At 42.7% G+C, this 21254-nt stretch overlaps 1 protein-coding gene across 4 annotated transcripts in view; it reads right to left on the reverse strand.

The window, feature by feature from the left end:
• Positions 1–377: 377 nt before the first annotated feature.
• The window catches only part of LOC110491645 (myosin-binding protein C, fast-type), a 52199-nt gene continuing 31322 nt past the window's right edge, over positions 378–21254 (reverse strand). For all 4 annotated transcript variants that reach the window (XM_036946517.1, XM_036946515.1, XM_036946514.1 and 1 more), the window contains 25 exons: positions 16679–16747; positions 16238–16386; positions 15745–15862; positions 15168–15216; positions 14926–14985; positions 14305–14474; positions 14019–14151; positions 12251–12375; positions 10726–10831; positions 10314–10477; positions 9885–10050; positions 9541–9647; positions 9333–9362; positions 7765–7907; positions 7282–7546; positions 6940–7128; positions 6411–6545; positions 5725–5892; positions 4572–4660; positions 4013–4208; positions 3538–3677; positions 3030–3189; positions 2716–2852; positions 1153–1339; positions 378–492 (listed from right to left, as the gene is read on the reverse strand). In XM_036946517.1, coding sequence (XP_036802412.1) covers positions 458–492; positions 1153–1339; positions 2716–2852; positions 3030–3189; positions 3538–3677; positions 4013–4208; positions 4572–4660; positions 5725–5892; positions 6411–6545; positions 6940–7128; positions 7282–7546; positions 7765–7907; positions 9333–9362; positions 9541–9647; positions 9885–10050; positions 10314–10477; positions 10726–10831; positions 12251–12375; positions 14019–14151; positions 14305–14474; positions 14926–14985; positions 15168–15216; positions 15745–15862; positions 16238–16386; positions 16679–16747 — 3290 coding nt within the window. In that variant the 3' untranslated portion in view covers positions 378–457. The remainder of the gene's footprint in view (positions 493–1152; positions 1340–2715; positions 2853–3029; positions 3190–3537; positions 3678–4012; positions 4209–4571; positions 4661–5724; positions 5893–6410; positions 6546–6939; positions 7129–7281; positions 7547–7764; positions 7908–9332; positions 9363–9540; positions 9648–9884; positions 10051–10313; positions 10478–10725; positions 10832–12250; positions 12376–14018; positions 14152–14304; positions 14475–14925; positions 14986–15167; positions 15217–15744; positions 15863–16237; positions 16387–16678; positions 16748–21254) is intronic.

Raw genomic sequence — 21254 nt, forward strand, 5'->3', positions numbered from 1 at the left:
GATTAATTCATCTTTCAGCAGGACAATAACCTAAAACTCATGGCTACATCTACAGTGGAGTTGCTTGTCAAGGAGAGAGTTAATGTTCCTGAGTGGCCGAGTTACAGCTTTGACTTAAATCTACATGAAAATCTGTGGCGAGACCTGAAAATGGTTGTCTAGCAATGATCAACAACCCAATTTGATAGCGTTTGAAGCATTTTGAAAAGGTGTGGAAAGTCCAGGTGTGGAAAGCTTTTAGAGACTTGCCCAAATCTGCAACTGTAGTGAAACAAGCGTGCTGAATATTCGGATTTTATGTATTTTCTATGTACTACTCTAGTTCCACGAAAATACAAAATATGCTCAAGAGGAAATAAAGACAGCCAAAACAGCCAAAACTTCAAGTATTTTTTATTTCAACGCATGCTTCAAAACCTACTGAAACATTGTGAATGTTTTGTGAACATTCTGCAGCTCATTTCTCATCTCCATCCTCCTTGTCCTTGAGAGCTATGAGAAGATGAGAAAATGACAGTGGTTGAAAACGAACATTCAGGTGCTGTTCAATCTGCATGGTCAATATACTTGAGGTAATGTACACCATAAAACCTACATTTAATCAATCCATCAATCATATAACAAAAAGTTGCATTTTTTAACCCATGGTGTTTCCATTACAATGACTATCATTCTACGATTTTGGAAAGATATTGAATATATCTTTCCCCTCTCCCTGTTTCGCTCTCCCAATCCTTTCCTCCATACCCCTCCTCTCAATCCCTCCCTCTCTCCATACTTTGTATCTCCAGCTTGCACTCCACTTTCTCTCTCTCCTTTCATCCATTCCTTTTTTCTATCCTTCCCTCCTTCCCCCGGCACCTCTCTCCGTACCTCATATCTCCACCTGGCACTCCCTCTCTCTCATCCCTTTCTCCCACCCTACGCCCACCATCCCTCTCCTTCCCTCCGCCCTCCCTCGCCCCACACTTCCTATCTTTAGCTTGCACTCCGCCTTATCTCTCTCCAATCCCGCCCCCCTCACAACCCCTCTCTCTCTCTCTACCTCACATCGCCATCTTTTTTTTCTCCCTCAATCCGTTTCCCCATCCCTGTACTCCACCCACCACTCTCCCTCCACCTCCCTTCCCCCCTGTCCCTCTCCATCCATACCTCGTACGAGCAGGGTGCACTCCACGACGTCCTCCCCCAGAGGGTTGATAGCCTTGCAGGTGAACTTGCCCCCGTCATACTGACTGGGCTTGCGGATGTTCAGGGTCAAAACCCCCTGGTTGTTCTGCATCAGGAACCGAGGGTTCTCGTCCAAGGGAATCTTATTCCTCAACCACCTGATCTTAGGCTAAGTGGGAGCGAAAGAGAGAATTGTGTCAGTGGCTTCATGACAAGTATGCGACCTTAATGGCCTTCAATGTAACACAAATCAAGGGGAAGGACTTAACAAAAATATGGTAACACCTTCTAAAAACTGTCATGAGTAAGCCATTTGAAATGCTTGTAAATGTCTAGAAATGCGTAGGTATGTACAGTGCAGTCGGAAAGTATTCAGACCCTTTCCCTTTTTCCACATTTTGTTACGTTACAGCCTTATTCGAAAATGGATTGGAAAAAATGTGTGTTCCTCATCAATCTACACGCCATACCCCATAATGACAAAGCGAACACAGGTTTTCAGAATTTTTTGCAAAAACAGAAATATCTTAGAGCTCCGAGACAGGATTGTTTCGAGGTACAGATCTGGGGAAGGGTATGAAAAAAATTCTGCAGCATTGAAGGTCCCTAAGAACACAGTGGCCTCCATCATTCTTAAATGGAAGAAGTTTGGAACCACCAAGACACTTCCTGGAGCTGCCCGCCCGGCCAAACTGAGCAATCGGTGAGAAGGGACTTGGTCAGGGAGGTGACCAAGAACCCAATGGTCACTCTGAAAGAGCACCAGAGTTCCTCTGTGGAGATGGGAGAACCTTCCAGAATGACAACCATTTTTGCAGCACTCCACAAATCAGGCCTTTATGGTAGAGTGGCCAGACGGAAGCCACTCCTCATTAAAAGGCTCATGAAAGCCCTCTTGGAGTTTGCCAAAAGTCACCTAAAGGACTCTCAGACCATGAGAAACAAGTTTCTCTGGTCTGATGAAACCAATATTAAACTTTTTGGCCTGAATGCCAAGCATCATGTCTGGAGGAAACCTGGCATCATCCCTACGCTGAAGCATGGTGGTGGCAGCATCATGCTGTGGGGATGTTTTTCAGTGGCAGGGAGAGTATGAACAGAGAGGGAAATATGAACAAAGAGATCTTTGATGAAAACTTGCTCCAGCGCACTCAGGGCCTCAGATTGGGGCGAAGGTTCACCTTCCAACAGGACAATGACCCTAAGCACACAGCCAAGACAATGCAGGAGTGGCTTTAAGACAAGTCTCTGAATGTCCTAGAGTGGCCCAGCCAGAGCCTGGACTTGAACCTGATCAAACATCTCTGGAGAGACCTGAAAATAGCTGTGTAGCGACGCTCCCCATCCAACCTGACAGCGCTTGAGAGGATCAGCAGAGAGGAATGGGAGAAACTCCCCAAATACAGGTGTTCCAAGCTTGTAGCGTCACACCCAAGAAGACTTGAGGCTGTAATCGCTGCCAAAGGTTCTTCTACAAAGCAACAATTTCCCCTTCCCCTGCACCTACAGTAAGAGTATTCGGACAGCTTGTCCCAAAAGACATACCTTGGGGAAGCCCCTGACAGCACAGCTGATGGCGGTAGTGTAGCCTGCCACCACAGACCTGTCAAGCAGGGGCTGTATGAACTTGGGGGCGCTTTGCATATCCTTCTCCTTGAATGGAGGTGGGTTGTACTCCAATCCTGAAGGAAAGGGAGGTTATTATACAGTGAATTAATACGGAGTGGTAATGAATTAATACTGTAATGGATGTCTCTGTTAAAATACTGTAGGCATTGAAGATACTATAGGCCTTGTTGACATAAGGTATGTAAGTATGCACAGCACACACACGCGCGCATACACACAGACATACCCACCTATCTTAGGTATGATGGCTGTGTCCTTGCTGAGGCAGAAATCCTCACTCTTTCCAACGAGGTTCTCGCTGTAGACGCGGAACATGTACTCATTTCCCATGATCAGGTCTGAGGCTGTGCAGTTTGTCCTCCTGTTGTGCTCGTAGATAGTGAACCATTCCTAGAGAGAGAAAGATAGAGAGGGGTGGGGGGAGAGAATGAGAGAGAGAGGGTGGGGGGGGGGGGGGGGGAGGGGGGGAGAGAGAGGAGTGGGGGGGGGGGGGAGTGGGTGGTGGGGAGAAAGAGAGGGTAATGAGGAGAGTGGTCAGTTGTAGTGATCTGGTGTTTCGAGTTACTTTAAGAATTCCACGGTGTCCATTACTAAATAATTTGATTTGGTTCTAGTTGCTTTTTTATTCCCATTCCCCATGCCACAAATTCACAATCCTATACAGTAGCACATAGCTTTGCTTTGCATGCTGGGGGATGGAGTATTTGATCCCTTTGTCCCTATGCCCTCCTCTCTCACATTTGTCTTCTTGTCCGCCTTCTGTATTGTGTAACCGGTGATCTCACAGTTGCCGTCGTCCTTTGGTGGCTTCCACTCCAGCGCAGCGTTGAAGCCCCAAACATCTGTGACCTTCACTACCTCGGGAGGCCCGGGTGTCTCTGATTGGACAAAAATATATATATATTATATATATATATTTTTTTAACGTTTAGGATGAAAAAATGGCACGATATTTACCACAGTAAGACATTACAGCGGCCTAGAGCCAGTATACTGTCGACTTCGTAGATTCGAACCCGCGACACAACAACGCAAAAAGCCAAGCCATTTCTGGTTCTGGGGGACAACAGTAGCTACTTCAGTTCTCGGGAAGGCAGTAGCGATGCTAAATGACTTAGCCACTTCACTTATGATCCTGGGTTGTGTTCATTAGCCATTAAACGGATGGAAGAAGGGAGGACACTTATGTCTACAGTTGTCTTTCATCTCTTACCTACGATCCTGATTTCCAGAATAGCCCTGGCCTCCATGTTCTCAATCTGCAGGACCAACTCGTACTTCCCAGAGTGGGATCTCTCAGCCGAGCGGATGAACAGGATAGAGTCCACTTCGGAATTGCGTACGCTGGCAACTCGACTGTCAAGCTCCTCCCCATCCTTGTACCATTGCACTTTGGGACGTGGCTTACCCTATTAGACACGAGGTAATACTTTGTTCAGAATAGAAACAAATGAAGGACAAAACAATAGCTGTCAATGACTAACTGCAGTGGTACCTGGTAAACCAACTTCACTAGATAATGGGCACCTGATAAGCTGTTCAAGCTTGTCCCAAATAGAGTGATTCTGTAGAAGTCACAGCATTCAAGATAGCCTTGGATCATACGTCATATGTAGGCCGTCATTGTAAATAATAATTTGTTCTTAACTGACTTGCCTAGTTCAATAAAGGTTAAATAAACAAACAGAAAATGTGACTTTTGTTCAAATAAAATCGGTGAAAATAGAAAAATATACAAACCTTGGTTTAATGGGTAACTTTGAACAACTGACCTGGAAGGGGATGGTCAGGTTGATTTTGTCGCCCACTCTTCTAATGTACTTCTGTCTCAAGTAGCGAGGGAGGCGGATCTTGGGCAGTTCTAATGGAGAGAGACAGAGAGAGAGATAGATGGGGAGTGAGAGAGAGATGGGGAGAGAGAGAGAGAGAGAGAGAGAGAGATAGATGGGGAGTGAGAGAGAGAGAGCGAGAGAGAGAGAGAGAGAGAGATGGGGAGAGAGAGAGAGATGGGGAGAGAGAGAGAGCGTGAGATGGGGAGAGAGAGAGATGGGGAGAGAGAGAGAGATGGGGAGAGAGAGAGAGAGATGGGGAGAGAGAGAGAGTGTGAGATGGGGAGAGAGAGAGAAACAATGCATGCAGGGCAGAATTAGGCCATTATCCACTAATAATAAAAACTCAAACATCTAAAATACATTGACCCCCTCTCATATCACTACCAAGCCCTGCAATGCCAAGAGCTGAGCAACGAAAAGAGTCCCCTCATCCAGCTGGTCCTGGGGCTGAGTTCACAAACCTGTTCTACTAACACACTGAAGCCTCAGGACCAGAACATCCCATCAATCAGGATAAACCAAATTACAACACAGTCAAAACAAAACTATATTGCTTATTGGGAAACACAAACACAAATTTGAAACCCGTATTTGAAACCCAAATTTGAAACCCTTATTCAAGGTTTCAAAGACCTCTCTGATGAGGATAGGCTACCCGTCCAGCGCACTACATTGCTGCCTGCCATAAGTTGAGGGACAGTGTCTGACAGACCAATCAACCTGCACATGTACTCTACTGTATGCTTATTGTTATTGTTGAATGTATGGTTATTTTGACCCTTGGTTATTGTTGTTACTGTTGTCCCATTGACAATTTTGATTCTCATTCTCATATCCAAAATAAACTTTGGCAATATGTACATTGTTACATCATGCCAATACAGTGAATTTAATTGAGAGAGAGAGAGAGAGATGGGGAGAGAGAGAGAGAGAGAGAGAGAGAGAGAGAGAGAGATGGGGAGAGAGAGGGGGGGGGGGGTTGTGGTTTACGTCATCCACTCCAGATTGAAGTTGAAATGAACCCAATACAATACAACAGGGCCCTGTTCAGCAGGACACACAGTCCTATTCCTACGGGCGACAGAGAACTCACCCACGATCTCGCGGATAGTGACGGGCTGGGTCAGGCCGGTAGGGGGGCTGCGTCCAGCAATGTTCACGGCCACCACTCTGAAATTGATCTTCTCCGCGGTGGGGAGGTTGCGGACCGTGTAAGTCTGTCTCTCCACCAGCTCAGTGTTCGCTACCACCCACTCCGTGTCTAGGACCAAAAGAAAGGGAAACAGACTGAGGAGGAAGCGATAAATGAGTTTTGACTGTGTTATACGTAAGGTTTGCCCATGATAAATTAGGTTTTACAATGACATAGTAGGTTTTACCATGATAAATGAGATTTGGCAGTGATAAATGAGGTACAGTATAGCTGAGATAAATAGGTTTTGACAGTGTGATAAATGAGGTTTGACCTTGAACGAGGTACGACAGTTATGAATGGGGTTTGACAGTGATGAATGAGGTTTGACAGTGATAAATTAGATTTGACAAAGATATATAAAGTTTGACAATGATAGACTATGGCGTTTGACACAGGGCGTAGGAAACTGGCCGTTTGGGTAGCTATGTTACCACAACTTGTAATACACAACAAATTACTGTTTTTGGACAACATTCATTTCATGCCATTGTTGAACTGACACAAATCTGTGTTTAGACACAGCTAGGGCTAATGAAATTCCCATTTAAAAGGGATAACGGACTTATTTTGTCTCACACCCTCACCTCCCTCCTTGCAGTACTCAATAACGTATCCGTCCAGGCCTCCGGCACCGATCTTCTCAGGAGCCAGCCACTTCAGGGTGCATGTGGTGTCTGTGACATCATGCACCTTGAGGCCCAGAGGCTCACTGGTTGCAGCTGTGGTGGGAAGAGAAGGAGACAAAAGATGCGGAGGGAGGTACGAGACAGAGAGAGAGAGAGAGAGAGAGAGAGAGAGAGAGAGAGAGAGAGAGAGAGAGAGAGAGAGAGAGAGAGAGAGAGAGAGAGAGAGAGAGAGAGAGAGAGAGAGAGAGAGAGAGAGAGAGAGAGAGAGAGAGAGAGAGAGAGAGAGAGAGAGAGAGAGAGAGAGAGAGAGAGAGAGAAAAAAAGAGGGTGAAAAAGAAAGAAGACACAACAGACAGAGGCAGTGAGGGAGACAAAACTACTGAAAGTGAGGGTTGACAATACTGAGCAATCCAGAAAGACGCGAGAGACAACCAAAAGTGATGGGGGGGGGGGGGGGATTATGAGATCTGTTTGAGACTCCACCCACCGATGGGCATGAAGGGTTTGGAATTGAGGCTGGGCTGGGACATGCCGATGCCGTTGACGGCGTACACTCTCATCTCGTAGAGCACGCCCTCAATCATCCTCTTGGCTTCGTACGTCACCCCCTCGTACACGTCAAAGTTGAGCTTCGTCCACCTGGTGGAGCCCTTCTTCTTCCTCTCCATGAGATAGCCTGAACGAGAGAGAGAGGAAGAGAATGAGTGACCCATCCATTCATCCATCCATCCACCAATCCATCCATCCATCCATCCACCTACCACATTGTTCTGTTACTAAAAGGGTTTACTCATGTTTTTAACATGAAAGTATTTCAGTATTTAAAAACCTGTGACTGGTGCGCCTCCGTCGAACTTGGGTGGCTCCCAGACCATGGTGGCACAGTCTTCTCCCACCGAGGTACACTTTACATTCTCAGGGCAGTCAGGCACATCAACAATCTTGACCAACAGATGAGCCTTGTCCTCTCCGGCAGGGTTGGTGACAATGATGGAGTAGTTGCCCTCATCCTCTCTCTCTGCCCCCTCTATGACGAAGCAGCTCAGGTCCTTCCGGTTCTCTGTCCTCACACGCCCCTCCACAGCTGTGATTGCCTAAGAGACGAGAAATCAAAACACGCCCCACGAGCAAAAGTATGTTAGCCTGAAAATAAGGTGTGTTTGGTTTCAAGAACATGTAAATGTATTAAAGGTATATCATATCTGTATATACATGTAAACCATACTGGAAACACTCAAGACAACATTTGAGTTAAAGAATTAGCAACTAACTTCCACACATATTTATATGAATTACTTTAGGAAGTGCCTACCGTGTCTCCCTTTGCCCAGACGACAGTGGGAGGAGGCTCTCCAGAGATCTCCACGTCCAGGCGCAGCTTGTTGCCAGCCACCACAATGATGGTGTTCTGGGAAACCATGTTGCCGGTGGTGTCTAGATGGATCTTGGGTGGGTCTTTATACAGAAGGCAAATAACGGTGTGAATGTAAATGTACATGTTAGATTATTATATCTACAGTATATTGATAATTAATGTACACACACACACACACATACGTACATACGTGCATACATATACACAGTGCATTCGGAAAGTATTCAGACCCCTTGACTTTTACCACATTTCGAGACAGGATTGTGTCAAAGAACAGATCTGGGGAAGGGCACAAAAACATTTCTGCAACATTGAAGGTCCCCAAGAACACAGTGGTCTCCATAATTTTTTAATGGAAGAAGTTTGGAACCACCAAGACACGTCTTAGAACTGTCCGCTCGACCAAACTGAGCAGTCGAGGGAGAAGGGCCTTGGTCAGGGAAGTGGCCAAGAACAGGACAGAGCTCCAGAGTTCCTCCGTGGAGATGGGAGAACCTTCCAGAAGGGCAACCATGTCTGCAGCACTCTACCAATCAGACCTTTATGGTTGAGTAGCTGGTTGGAAGCCATTCCTCAGTAAAAGACACATTAAAGCCTGATTGGAAATTGCCAAAAGGCACCTAAAGACTCTCAGACCATGAGAAACAAGATTATATGGTCTGATAAAACCAAGATTGAACTATTTGGACTGAATGCCAAGCGTCACGTCTGGAGGAAACCTGGCACCATCCCTACGCTGACGCCTGGTGGTGGCAGCATCATGCTGTGGGGATGTTTTTCAGCAGCAGGGACTGGGAGAATAGTCAGGATCGAGGGAAAGATGAATAGAGCAAAGTACAGAGAGATCCTTGATGAAAACCTGCTCCAGAGCGCTCAGGACCTCAGACTGGGGCGAAGGTTCACCTTCCAACAGGACAACGACCCTAAGCAGACAGCCAAGACAACGGAGTGGCTTCGGGCAAGTCTCTGAATGTCCTTGAGTGGTCCAGCCAGAGCCCAGACTTGAACCTGATCGAACATCTTTGGAGAGACCTAAACAATAGCTGTGCAGCGACGCTCCCCATCCAACCTGAGTAAACCAAGCTTGAGAGGATCTGCAAAGAAGAATGGGAGGAACTCCCCAAATACAGGTGTTCCAAGCTTGTAGTGTCGTACCCAAGAAGACTCGAGGCTGTAATCTCTGACAAAGGTGCTTCAACAAAGTCCTGAGTAAAGGGTCTGAATACTTATGTAAATATCATATTTCAGTTTTGTATTTTTAATACATTTGCAAAAATTTTTAAAAGCATGTTTTTGCTTTGTCATTATGGGGTATTTTGTGTAGATTGATGCAGAATTTATTTTTTTAATCAATTTTAGAATAAGGCTGTAATGTAAAAAAAAAATGTAAAAAGTCATGGGGTCTGAATACCTTCCGAATGCACTGTACATTGATATATTGCATATATTGATGTGAATCAATACTTATGGCATTATGTTTTGTAGCAGTAATTTAGAAAACCTACCTTGGCGGGGGACATAGTCGATCTTAATTTCTGTTGAAAGGAAGACAAAATGGATTTATTCATATGTGACTTGAACTGATGTTAAGGGACTTTATTTCCATTTAAACAGTATGTATAGGCATGATGTAAATGTATCCAAAGTTGGTGAATTTGTCATTTAAAAAAATATATAGATATTTTTCTCATCTTTTCTCTCTCTTTCTCTTACCCAGGAAGTTGAGTTTGGCGGACAGTGAGAGGGCATATCCATCTGGGATAAACGTATAGTCTCCAGCGTCCTCGGGCTTGACGTCGTCTATGGTAAGCCGATGGATTCTAAAACACATTGAGGATGAGGAAGTTGTTCATGAATTGCCACATTCTAGTTCAATAGAGAATTACACAGTCACAGCTCCTCGTCATTCTAGAATACAATACATACTGAAAATAAAAGACAGACAGTCCATGTGGTTACATACGACCATAACACACTGTAGGCAAAACATAATCAGAAGTTGATACAAAAACATAATTACGATCTAAAGTCACTTGACACGTAACATGGGCCCGTACCTTCCGATGTGGGTCAGCTTGATGTGACTGCTGGGCACCACCTCCACGCCATCTTTGAGCCATTTCCCTGTCACCTTCTCATCAGACACCTCACACTTGAACATGGCCTGGTCCTCGGCCTTCACCGTCAGGTCAGCGATGTTCTGCAACACCTCCAGTTCTTTCTCTGGAGGGGGGGGGAGCAATAGGGAGAGGGCAGAGTGAGAGAGACAGGGATAGAGAGGAAAGCGAGAGGAACGAAAGAGAATGCGGAGAGAGAGACAGGGAGAGAGGGAAAGGGAGAAGTGAGAGGATACCCAAACTAGCATACCTACAAGTGTTTGTCCACAGCACTACAACAAAAATCCACCGCGGATATAGAACTGAATTTGAATCACCGCGAAGACTGGAAAATATGTCTCATCTTTTCCCTAGAACAAAGAATGGTACCTTCAACTTCCAGCTCTCCTTTGGTTCGCCCGCCGTTGGTGAAGCACCAGTACATCCCAATGTCATCCAGCGAAGCCTCTTGGATGATGAGCATGTGCTTCAACCCGTCCTTCTTAAAGCGGTACTTATGGGAGTCCCTGGAGAGTTCTTGGTCCTCAAACATCCTGAGGAGTGAGAGTAGGTGACACGGAAACACCTGAGTGAATTGTGCAGACACCAGGAACATAAAAATGGTTCAGGCCTTCCAAGCTGAACTTTACTTTCCTTCTTTTTTTAAAACTTTGAGGTCAGTACTATAAAGCATCAATTTTTTTACTACACAGTTTCTTAGTTAACGCCGTGTAAAATACCATAAAGATACCGGATTAAAGGGGACTGTCAAATAACGCATTTACTGGAAGGTTTTACTGACCAGTTAACGTGTGCTCCCTCCACAGACACCTCCACCTCAAACTCCACCCTCTCTCCCACCACCACGTGGTAGTCATCCAGCAGCTTGGTGATGGTGACCGGGGGCTCTGGAGAGGACGACAGCAAGAAGACACCATTTTCATGTTACCTAAACACTGGGACATTATTGTAAGTGCAGTGTAAAAAGCATTGTGTTTATTACTTGGTACATTGGCTACACGGTGGCCCTCAGGGGGCAAAGTCGTTTTGTGAAAAATGTGTGACAGTGAGCGTACACAACTGCAAATATTTTTTGTAATATATATATTTTTTTACATTATTCAAAATCTTTTTTTTTGTTTGATGATTATTGTCGTTATATGGATACTTGGATGATTCTGATGGTCAAAGTTGAATTGCAAAAAAAAAAAGTATTACTATGTAAATGGGAGTCATCTCGTTAAATAAAGTATTACTATGTAAATGAGAGTCATCTCGTTAAATAAAGTATTACTATGTAAATGAGAGTCATCTCGTTAAATAAAGTATTACTATGTAAATGAGAGTCATCTCGTTAAATAAAGTATTACTATGTAAATGAGAGTCATCTCGTTAAATAAAGTATTACTATGTAAATGAGAGTCATCTCGTTAAATAAAGTATTACTATGTAAATGGGAGTCATCTCGTTAAATAAAGTATTACTATGTAAATGAGAGTCATCTCGTTAAATAAAGTATTACTATGTAAATGGGAGTCATCTCGTTAAATAAAGTATTACTATGTAAATGAGAGTCATCTCGTTAAATAAAGTATTACTATGTAAATGGGAGTCATCTCGTTAAATAAAGTATTACTATGTAAATGAGAGTCATCTCGTTAAATAAAGTATTACTATGTAAATGAGAGTCATCTCGTTAAATAAAGTATTACTATGTAAATGAGAGTCATCTCGTTAAATAAAGTATTACTATGTAAATGGGAGTCATCTCGTTAAATAAAGTATTACTATGTAAATGAGAGTCATCTCGTTAAATAAAGTATTACTATGTAAATGGGAGTCATCTCGTTAAATAAAGTATTACTATGTAAATGGGAGTCATCTCGTTAAATAAAGTATTACTATGTAAATGAGAGTCATCTCGTTAAATAAAGTATTACTATGTAAATGGGAGTCATCTCGTTAAATAAAGTATGCATGGGGTAACACTACAATAAAGGTACACTTTATGATACATGGCATCCCAACTCCACACTCTTAGAAAAAAAGGGCTTCCAAAAGGGTTCTTCGGCGGCCCCCATAGGAGAACCCTTTGAAGAACCCTTTTTGGTTTCAGGTAGAACCATTTTGGGTTCCATGTTCAAGCCTCTGTGGGAAGGGTTTTACATGGAACCCAAAAGGGTTCTACCTTGAACCAAAAGTATTCAACCTGGAGCCAAAAAGTGTTCTTCAAAGGGTTCTCCTACGGGGACAGTCGAAGAACCTTTTTAGGTTCTAGATAGTAGTTTTTTTTTCTAAGAGTGTAGACGAGTGAGAAGAAGGCGTACCTTTGACAAACACCTCTGTGAAGGACTTCTCTTCCCCAATCACACACTCGTAGGCAGCGTCGTCAGCCAGGCTACACTTGTTGATGGTGAGCGTCCTGATGTTGCCAATTGATTCTATGATGTACCTGGTGCACAGATAGACAAATGGACACACGGACAAATGGATGGACAGAGACAGCATTGTAAATGAATGTCGTTTAACATTCTCCGAAAGCCCGTTTATAAGACTTGTATGAGCAGCATGTCAACTTGAATAAAATGGCAATCTACAGTTTTCTGAAAGTGATTGACCTGTCATTTGTTTAGAAGAACTAACGCATGGGTTATTTTAGTCTTCTAAAGTTGTTGCCGCAACAAATCTCATACTGGGGCTAGACAAAAAAAAAAAAAAAAGTTTTAAAAAGAAAGAATAGAAGAGTATTAAGTTAAGAGTTAGCTAAGAGTACTAAGTAATCAGAGGTGAAGTACAGTATGGCCATTACAAATATGGCCATTAAATTAAGCCTTGTCCATGATAATGATTCAGACCTGACTTTGTACATGAGCAAGGATTTTTCTGAATAGATGACACTTTGGCAGGCAGCCCAAGTGGTTTTTCGGGCTGCTTAAGTCCAAACAGTTTTTTAGTGTGAACTTAAACGACTAATCAGATACAAAGTATGTAAAAAAAAAAAAAAGTTTTCAGCCGTATTGATTTTGTTATTATGTTTGAGCAAAAGAACACAGCATTAGCCATGGCAAAATGCATAGAATTTCAGGAAATTAACTTTAAAACTGCAGCATTTTTCTCTCAGCTCCATTGAGAAATGTGTAGAATTGCAGGAAAGTGGCTTAAAAATGAAAAAAAAAATCTCTACACTGCTAAGATGGGGGGCTTCAAAAATTGTAGCAAAAATTTTCTGATTTAAAAAAAAAAAACATGAGGAGTTTATGCGCAGGGAATGATATGACCTGTCAACGTGATTTGTTGGCCACCGAGAAGCTGATTATGGCTTCCTAGAAATAAAATGTGTTGATGGCAGCGCAATTTAGAATGATGGAGTTGCGGAGAGATAATTTTAGAGAGCTATTTTCCAGCGCTGCCGGGTCAAGTCTAGGAGACGCGGAGAACACCATCTTAGCTTGCGGTAAATCAGATAGGGCCAACTGTGCCATTAATCACATATCTGGCATTGCTACAGAGAGAGAGGACTCTACTCTACCAATGCATTCCAGAGAGAAGACAAAAATAGATAGGCATACATTGCCTTTTGATGGAGATTGTTCAATGGAAGGCTTACATGATAAAAAAACGTATTTTCAAATATCTTGTTGACTGAATATGCCAAGAGGAAAGTAAACAAACAACCTGGTGAGTTTGCTTTTTTGTGTTTTGCGTTAAGTCACGTTAACTCGTTACTAGGAAACAGTCACATAGCCTCCTCACGTAAGTGGACTTTTTTTGAATCTATTTTGTAAATCTCCGTTAGTGGCCATTTCCATGAATAGCCTTTGCACTTCTTTCGCTTCCCCTTGCTGGTATTATGTCAGTAAGTCATGGCCATATCCTAACAAGGAGATGCACGTGATTCGCTTATTGACATCAGTCATTTCTGCAAAGGATCCAGCTACGCCGTCATTTCTCAAGTTGGGGTTCGGCCCTCAGTCCTGATATGTTCTAACCATAATGGCCCTCAACGAGCCTCAGCCTCCCAGTAGCCTCTTCTAGGATGTGTGTGTGTTTGATGGTGCGTGTGTCTGTATTTGTGTGTTTAATCTGTGTGCGTACTTGGCTGATGGTTTTATCTCCTGACCGTTCTTCAACCATTTGACCTGGGCATTTGGGTCAACCACTTCCACCTGCAGTACGATTTTCTTGCCCTTATCCACAGAGTAGGCAGACTCCATTCTCTTTAGGAAAGCTGCAGGGCGAAACAGAGAGCATGACATTGGGTACAGTTGTTGTAAGATTGGCAAGGTACTACCGTTTGTTTAATAACTTGGAGAAGCTTTTTGTTTTGGTAATCATAAGAAAGTAAAGACAAATGTAATAATATTTCCCCTCTCCATCTTACCGTCGCTGTGCTTGGGTTCAACCGTCTTCATCTTCTTCAGACGCTTGAGCAGACCCCTCAGGTCTGTGATGCCGTACTCAAAAGCAATCTTCTCATACTCGCTGGGTTGAGCGTTCTTCAGGATTTCCCACACGTCTGCCTTCTCCTCGTCTACGACTGGCTTCTTCTTCCTGTGGGTGAAAGACAGAAGGAGGAGGCAGGGAAGGAAGAAAGAAAGAGGGCCCCGAGATGAAGAGAGAGGACAAAGGGAGAGGTTACCTAGTCAACGATACAAAAATCTAGCAAATCAATGGTCAGTCCACTCTCAGTTTCAAGTGAATGACTCGTTCCAGCACGTTCTATCATACTATCCAATCAACTTTGTACTCGTAATCTAAAGGATAGGCTACATGAAGGAATGTACTGTACACTGCAAATGGATGTAGCATTAAAAAATGATACAGCTAAAAACAATAATAATGTAATCATTTATGCATTTTTGATCTCTGGAATGTGGTCGGTGATTCCTGGTCGCTGGAATGTGGTCGGTGATCCCTGATCCCTGGAATGTGGTCGGTGATCCCTGATCCCTTGTACTTTATGTGATCCCTACATATGGCACACAATGTAAACAGTGCTCACTTCTTGGTAGCTTTCAGCAAAGCACTGAAATCCAAACTGCCTTCATCCTCTCCAGCATCCCTAATTAGAGAAAGACAGTGCACAAAATGTATACTGTCATTCTAGATTAAGCAATGGACATTATATCTTGCTGAAATGCAGTCAAACACATTACGGATAGCGCTCAATCATACACGTACACAGGTGTGCACGCACACACCAAGAAATACTAATAAGCTCAAACATGAATACAAAATGCTTACGTTCTTTTGAATGCGGCCATAATATCATGTTCCTCCTCAGTATGCACAGCTGGAAGAAGAGGGATTGCATAAAGAACACATATGGGTCACAGTTGCGTGCACCTAAACTGATTACACATTTACATTTTAGTCATTCAGCAGACGCCCTTATTCAGAGCGACTTACAGGAGCAATTAGGGTTAAATGCCGCGCTCAACGACAGATTTTTCACCTATTCGGTTTGACGTTTCGAAGCAGCAACCTTTCGGTTACTTGCCCAACGCTATTAACGGCTAGGCTACCTGCCACACTTGTAATACCCCCTATCTTATGTTAAGAACCTTTGATTGTGCATTCATTGGGTCCCTTGAGGCAGTGGTTCTCAAACCTCTTCCCGAAAACCCCCAGTCGCTCCATGTATTTCATCCATTTCAAAGGTAGCACACTTAATGACTCAACTCATCATCAAGCCTTTATAGATGAATCAGATGTGATGGTAGTTCAGGGATACAAAATATATTGGGGGTCCCCGAGGAGAGGTTTGAGAACCACTGCCTTAAGGGGACAGTGGTCAGTGTTCCCAAAATGTCCCACTCACCCTCCACGGAGATGTCAAAAGCGCTGCTGTCGCACTTGTCTTTGGAGGTGACCTCACACCTGTAGGCCCCAGCGTCACCAGGGACCACCTTGATTATCTTCATGTCCCAGGTGTAGATCTAAGTGAAGTAGAACATTTAAGTGTGTGAGTGTGTGTGTGTGTGTGTGTGTGAGAGAGAGAGTGTGAGAGAGTGAGAGAGAGAGAGTGTGAGAGAGAGTGAGAGAGAGTGCGAGAGAGTGAGAGAGAGAGAGTGAGAGAGAGAGTGTGAGAGAGTGTGAGAGAGTGAGAGAGAGTGTGAGAGAGTGAGAGAGAGTGTGAGAGAGAGAGAGAGAGAGAGAGAGAGAGAGAGAGAGAGAGAGAGAGAGAGAGTGAGAGAGAGTGTGAGAGAGTGAGAGAGAGAGAGAGAGTGGGGGAGGATTGGTGATGCATAGAACATTCCCTCACTTCTGTCCTCCACTCATCCAGCCAACCCCACCCACTTCCATAGACGTACCTTTGTGGCTCTGTCAAAAGTCTCTTTGAACTGCATGTGTTTTCCTGCTTTGCTGCCCAGGTCCAGCCACTTCCCCTTCAGCCATTTAATGGTTGGTTTCCTTGATAGTGTAGTAGAGTCCACTTTGGCAGTAAACACAATGTCCGTACCTGCCATTCACAATCAACACTCAGAAAGCCAGTAAAGGAATAGAATTTGGCAATTTTCTATTTGTATGTGTTCCTATACCAAAGTTCCTACAGTACAGCTGAATTGTGTAAACTTCAGGTCAACAGTTTGGTAAAGTACATGACAGAATTAGGCCTACTGTAGTATTTATATACAGCAAATAACTACTCAGTTTAACAATACCCTACGTGAATTCAAAGTAGTAAGACAAATTGATATTTGCATGCTAGGATGTAGCTAGTATTAGTCAACTGCCAGTGTAGTTTGTATAACCTGTTATGGCAACCGTAGTCTCAGGGTGCAGAAGAAACAGTCCTGTAATCTCCTGCGACTGATGGACCCCTGAGGGGTGTGAGGGTAGAGATGAGAACACACTTCCAAACACACACACATTAACGCACCCAAACACACACGCACTCACAGATGTAGGATCTTAACTTGATCACTCTTTTGTTGCTGAGAATTGTCCTGCTCCTGCACAGCAGGAAATGCATACTTGTAGTGCATTTGAGTTTTAAAAAGGCTTCCGTAGTTTGCAATTTCCACTGAAATATCAGAATTTATTTGCCCTAACGAAAACTGTATCAACCCCTATACAAATGTCAATTTAGTATAATCCTCATAATAATTCACATTTCCTGTTGCTGCAGGATTATCTTCCTGCTGTAGAGAACGCATTAAGATGCTACTATCAGTCATAAGTTTTAGAACACCTACCCATTCAAGGGTTTTTCTTTATTTTTACTATTTTCTACATTGTAGAATAATAGTGAAGACATCAAAACTATGAAATAACACATGTGGAATCATGTAGTAACCAAAAAAGTGTTAAACAAATCAAAATGTATTTTATATTTAAGATTCTTCAAAGTAGCCATCCTTTGCCTTGATGACAGCTTTCCACACTCTTGGCATTCTCTCAACCAGCTTCATGAGATGGTCGCCTGGAATGCTTTTCAATTAACAGGTTTCAATTTCTTTCCTTCTTAATGTGTTTGAGCCAATCAGTTGTGTTGTGACAAGGTGTGTGTGTGTGTGTGTGAGGGGGGGGGGGGGGGGGGTATACAGACGATAGCCCTATTTAGTAAAAGACCAAGTCCATATTATGGCAAGAGCAGGTCAAATTTAACGCCTTTTGGTTACTACATGACTCCATATGTGTTATTTCATAGTTTTGATGTCTTCACTATTACTCTACAACGTAGAAAATTGTACACACAAAGAAAAACCCTTGAATTAGTAGGTGTTGTAAAACTTTTGACAGGTAGTGTACACATTTTAACAATCATAACAAAGCGAGGTTTTGATGAGCACTTATGAGTCGTTTGGATACCTCTTGAAACACAAACACACACATGTACATAGACACACAAGGAAGCAAGCACAAGGAAACAACCTGGTCTCACACCTTTTTTTCGTAACATATGCATGTTTTGAACAATCATAACACACATTTTTTGGATGAGCGCCAATCCCTTGTTTGGATACATCTTGTAACACACACACATCCACATACATACACACATCCAGAAAGCGCATAATACTGTAAACCCATATTAACTGTGCAGAAATGTTACCAGAATAATCAATAGCACTGAAACAATTGTGAAAATCAAGTCATAAAATCAAGATACTGGACTGGACCACGGTCTTTCGGCCATAACAGACAACGGAGGAAACGTTTCTGGTACCGTTTGACTTCTCATCTTGCTGGTTCTGCTAGGGTCTCTAAATTAAGTAAGTAAGTAATAAAGTAAAACAGTGTTGATGTATTACTATTAACAGATTCACCATTTCACAACTTCCAGAATTAGAATGCTATTCGCTGAAGTCGTCAAGATGTTTGTCATCAAGATCTATGATTCTATAGTGGTGGGCACCAATATCGATAATTCAGTATGATACCGATATCATTGGATATCGATGTGAGCAAGGCATATGGTGATATCTGTTTATCCTTAAGCAATAAGGTCCAAAGGGTGTGGTGTATGGCCAATATACAGAACCACTGCTAAGGATTGCTCTTAGGCACAGTACAAAGCGGAGTGCCTGGACACAACCCTTAGCCATGGTGTATTGGCCATATACCACAAAACCCAGAGGTGCCTTATTGCTACCAACATATTAAAACAATAACTAACATATTTTCATTACAAACTTGATTTTGGAAAGGTAAATTCATACTATTTCACCCTTCCACCGGAGGGATGAAAATGTGGGATGAAAATCTGGTTGCAATCAAATCATTGTTGCTGTGCAGGCAGGCTAACCTTTCATCTGTGGGCTAACCTTCTCGTCACTTGCTAGCTAGCCATCGACTTGCTAGTTAGCCTCTGCAGCCGAAATGACAGCAAAAAGCAGCTTCACTTTTTGTTTGTCCATTATAATGATGCTGATGCGTTATTTCGCCTGGGTCTGGTCGTAAAAAGTTGCTGTTTCGTCAGGACATCATTCACTCTCTATCGTAGGATACAGGGGGAGATTGCATTTCTACATGGCATTGCTGAGTTCGGTGAAACAGACAGCAAGGTTTATACAAACCCCCATTGTTGCAGATCAACTGCTAGGCTAGAAGCAAGGGGAAATGTGTTAATACAAGCCTTATTGCTTTTCTGATATCATTTGCCTTGGTATGCATAGTGAAACTTCAATAAAGCAGTATTCAAGTATTTTGTGTCATACCCATGGTACATAGTCCGTTTTAGCCAATCAGCATCCACGATTCAAACATGGTTTATATTTAAGTAATAAGGCCGAGGGGGTGTGGTAGATGGGCAATATGTCACGGCTAAGAGCTGTTCTTACGCACAACAAAACACGGAGTGCCTGGATACAGCCCTTAGCCGTGGTATATTGGCTATATACCACAAACCCCTGAGGTGCCATATTTCTATTATAAACTGGTTACTCATGTAATTAGAGCAGTAAAAATATGTTTTGTCATTCCCGTGGTACATGGCCTGATATACCACAGCTTTTAGCCAATCAGCATTCAGGGCTCGAACCACCCAGCTTATAACAAACACACTGTTAAACTATACTATTATGTAAAAAAAAAAAAAAAACATACATGCACAAAACCTTCTCACAGACCCCAAACAGGTCTAGAAATACAAAATATGTTACAACTTCCCTGGTGTCCCCTTGGGAGCTGTTAATAATGATAAATGGGAGCTAACAGTGATTTGTTTAAATTGCTGGTCTCGGCTGTTCTCGGGAAGACATGACGACTCCTTATTGTCCGAGTCAAAGCCGAGTAAAAAATACAATCAATATGTAGTCGCGGGGAAGCTACTACAACACCGGTTCATTGTAAACATGTATAAACATTTATAAGAATTATAATTCATAAGCGTGTATAACATTTAGTGTTCATTTGTAAAGCATAAGAATGAATAAATGCTTAAAAAGTATTACCAGATAACCCCTTAAAAAGTTGTGTTGAAAAACACATGTTTGACTACAGTAGTACAGCCTTGTGTCCGGTTTTCTTTACAGCCATTGGTAAGTAGGCCAAATAGACAGGATGCAACTTGATACTCATGGCCATAGCTTTACATTACATTGAGGCATTAGACGTTTATGAATCAATACAGTTTTGGTATCAGAAGATTATAAACACTCTTCCGGTGCCTGCTTGAATGATAGGTCCAAAATGTAGATTTACGCCTAAAAAAAACATAGCCAAACATAATTATTTTTCCTGAGATGGCCACAAACAAGAACTGCTAATGTTGCATAGTTTTAGATTTAAATCATTATAAATTGTACTCACAATTGAGGACACAAGCTCAAGTAGATACTGTAGCTAAATACTATGAAAATAATATATTGTTTATTCCATTCAACAAAAGTGAGGCAATATTGCTTGAAATGACTGAAATGCTTTCTAAATATAGTAACAAATCAAATTATAAACGACTTAGTGTAATATTTCACCTGTATTATAACGGCAAAAAAATAAATATTATCATCAGTTACAGTACAATATTGACACAATTTCATAACTGACCACAGATACTTTTTTCGGGAAACGTCCATTGAGCAGCGCAGAGACGCCGTTACAACGTCGGCTTTAAGCAGAAGTGAAGGAATCTGTCTGTGGCCAAGAGTATGTGGTCTTGTTCTAGGATTCTATGAAATGATTTAGTATTGTTCATGTTGAGAGCTCTAAATCCGTCTGGGAACACCACAGTGAGATGAAACCACTATTTGGGTTCGCTTGACTGTCCCCTTTCATTATTCCGTCTCCCAGGCTGGGTGGGCTCCGTTGCTCAGAAGGAGAGCAAATCGATTATTTGTCCGGGTAGGCCAGAAAATGTGACGTGTCACTCCCTATACAAATGTGGGGTCTGGAACCTGACATTTTAATGCAGCTCCGCTCAGAGAGTGGTAGCGGAGAACAGACAAATGGGATTTTCTGGCACAATAAGGCACGGGACACTACGGCGTTGACACAGCGCTTTGTACACCAAAATGTCAGTCGGGAACTGGTTCAGGACCTCTCCAAGACCTCTCACCTCTCAAATAGGTGACTTAACGTCAAAGAATATACAGAGAAGACAGATAATGTAAACCACCTTCCACATTTACATTTTCACTTGGGGCTGGAGCTGCCTCAGCAGGTGCCTCTGATAATTACACATAATGTAATGATTAAATCATCAATATGTCTTTCCAAATATACATTTAGGGGTTCACAGTGAAGCTGGATTAAATGTTCTTCCTTGACATGGTCAAATACCTCAAGCATAGACTGCATAGACTCTTTTGGAACACAGGAACTAGAGGCAATGAGTAACTTGGTCAAATAGAATGTCACTGATTGACCAATAGGGGCGCCGTTTTC

The sequence above is a fragment of the Oncorhynchus mykiss genome, chromosome 16, assembly GCF_013265735.2.
Source record: "Oncorhynchus mykiss isolate Arlee chromosome 16, USDA_OmykA_1.1, whole genome shotgun sequence".
NCBI classification, from domain to species: domain Eukaryota; kingdom Metazoa; phylum Chordata; class Actinopteri; order Salmoniformes; family Salmonidae; genus Oncorhynchus; species Oncorhynchus mykiss.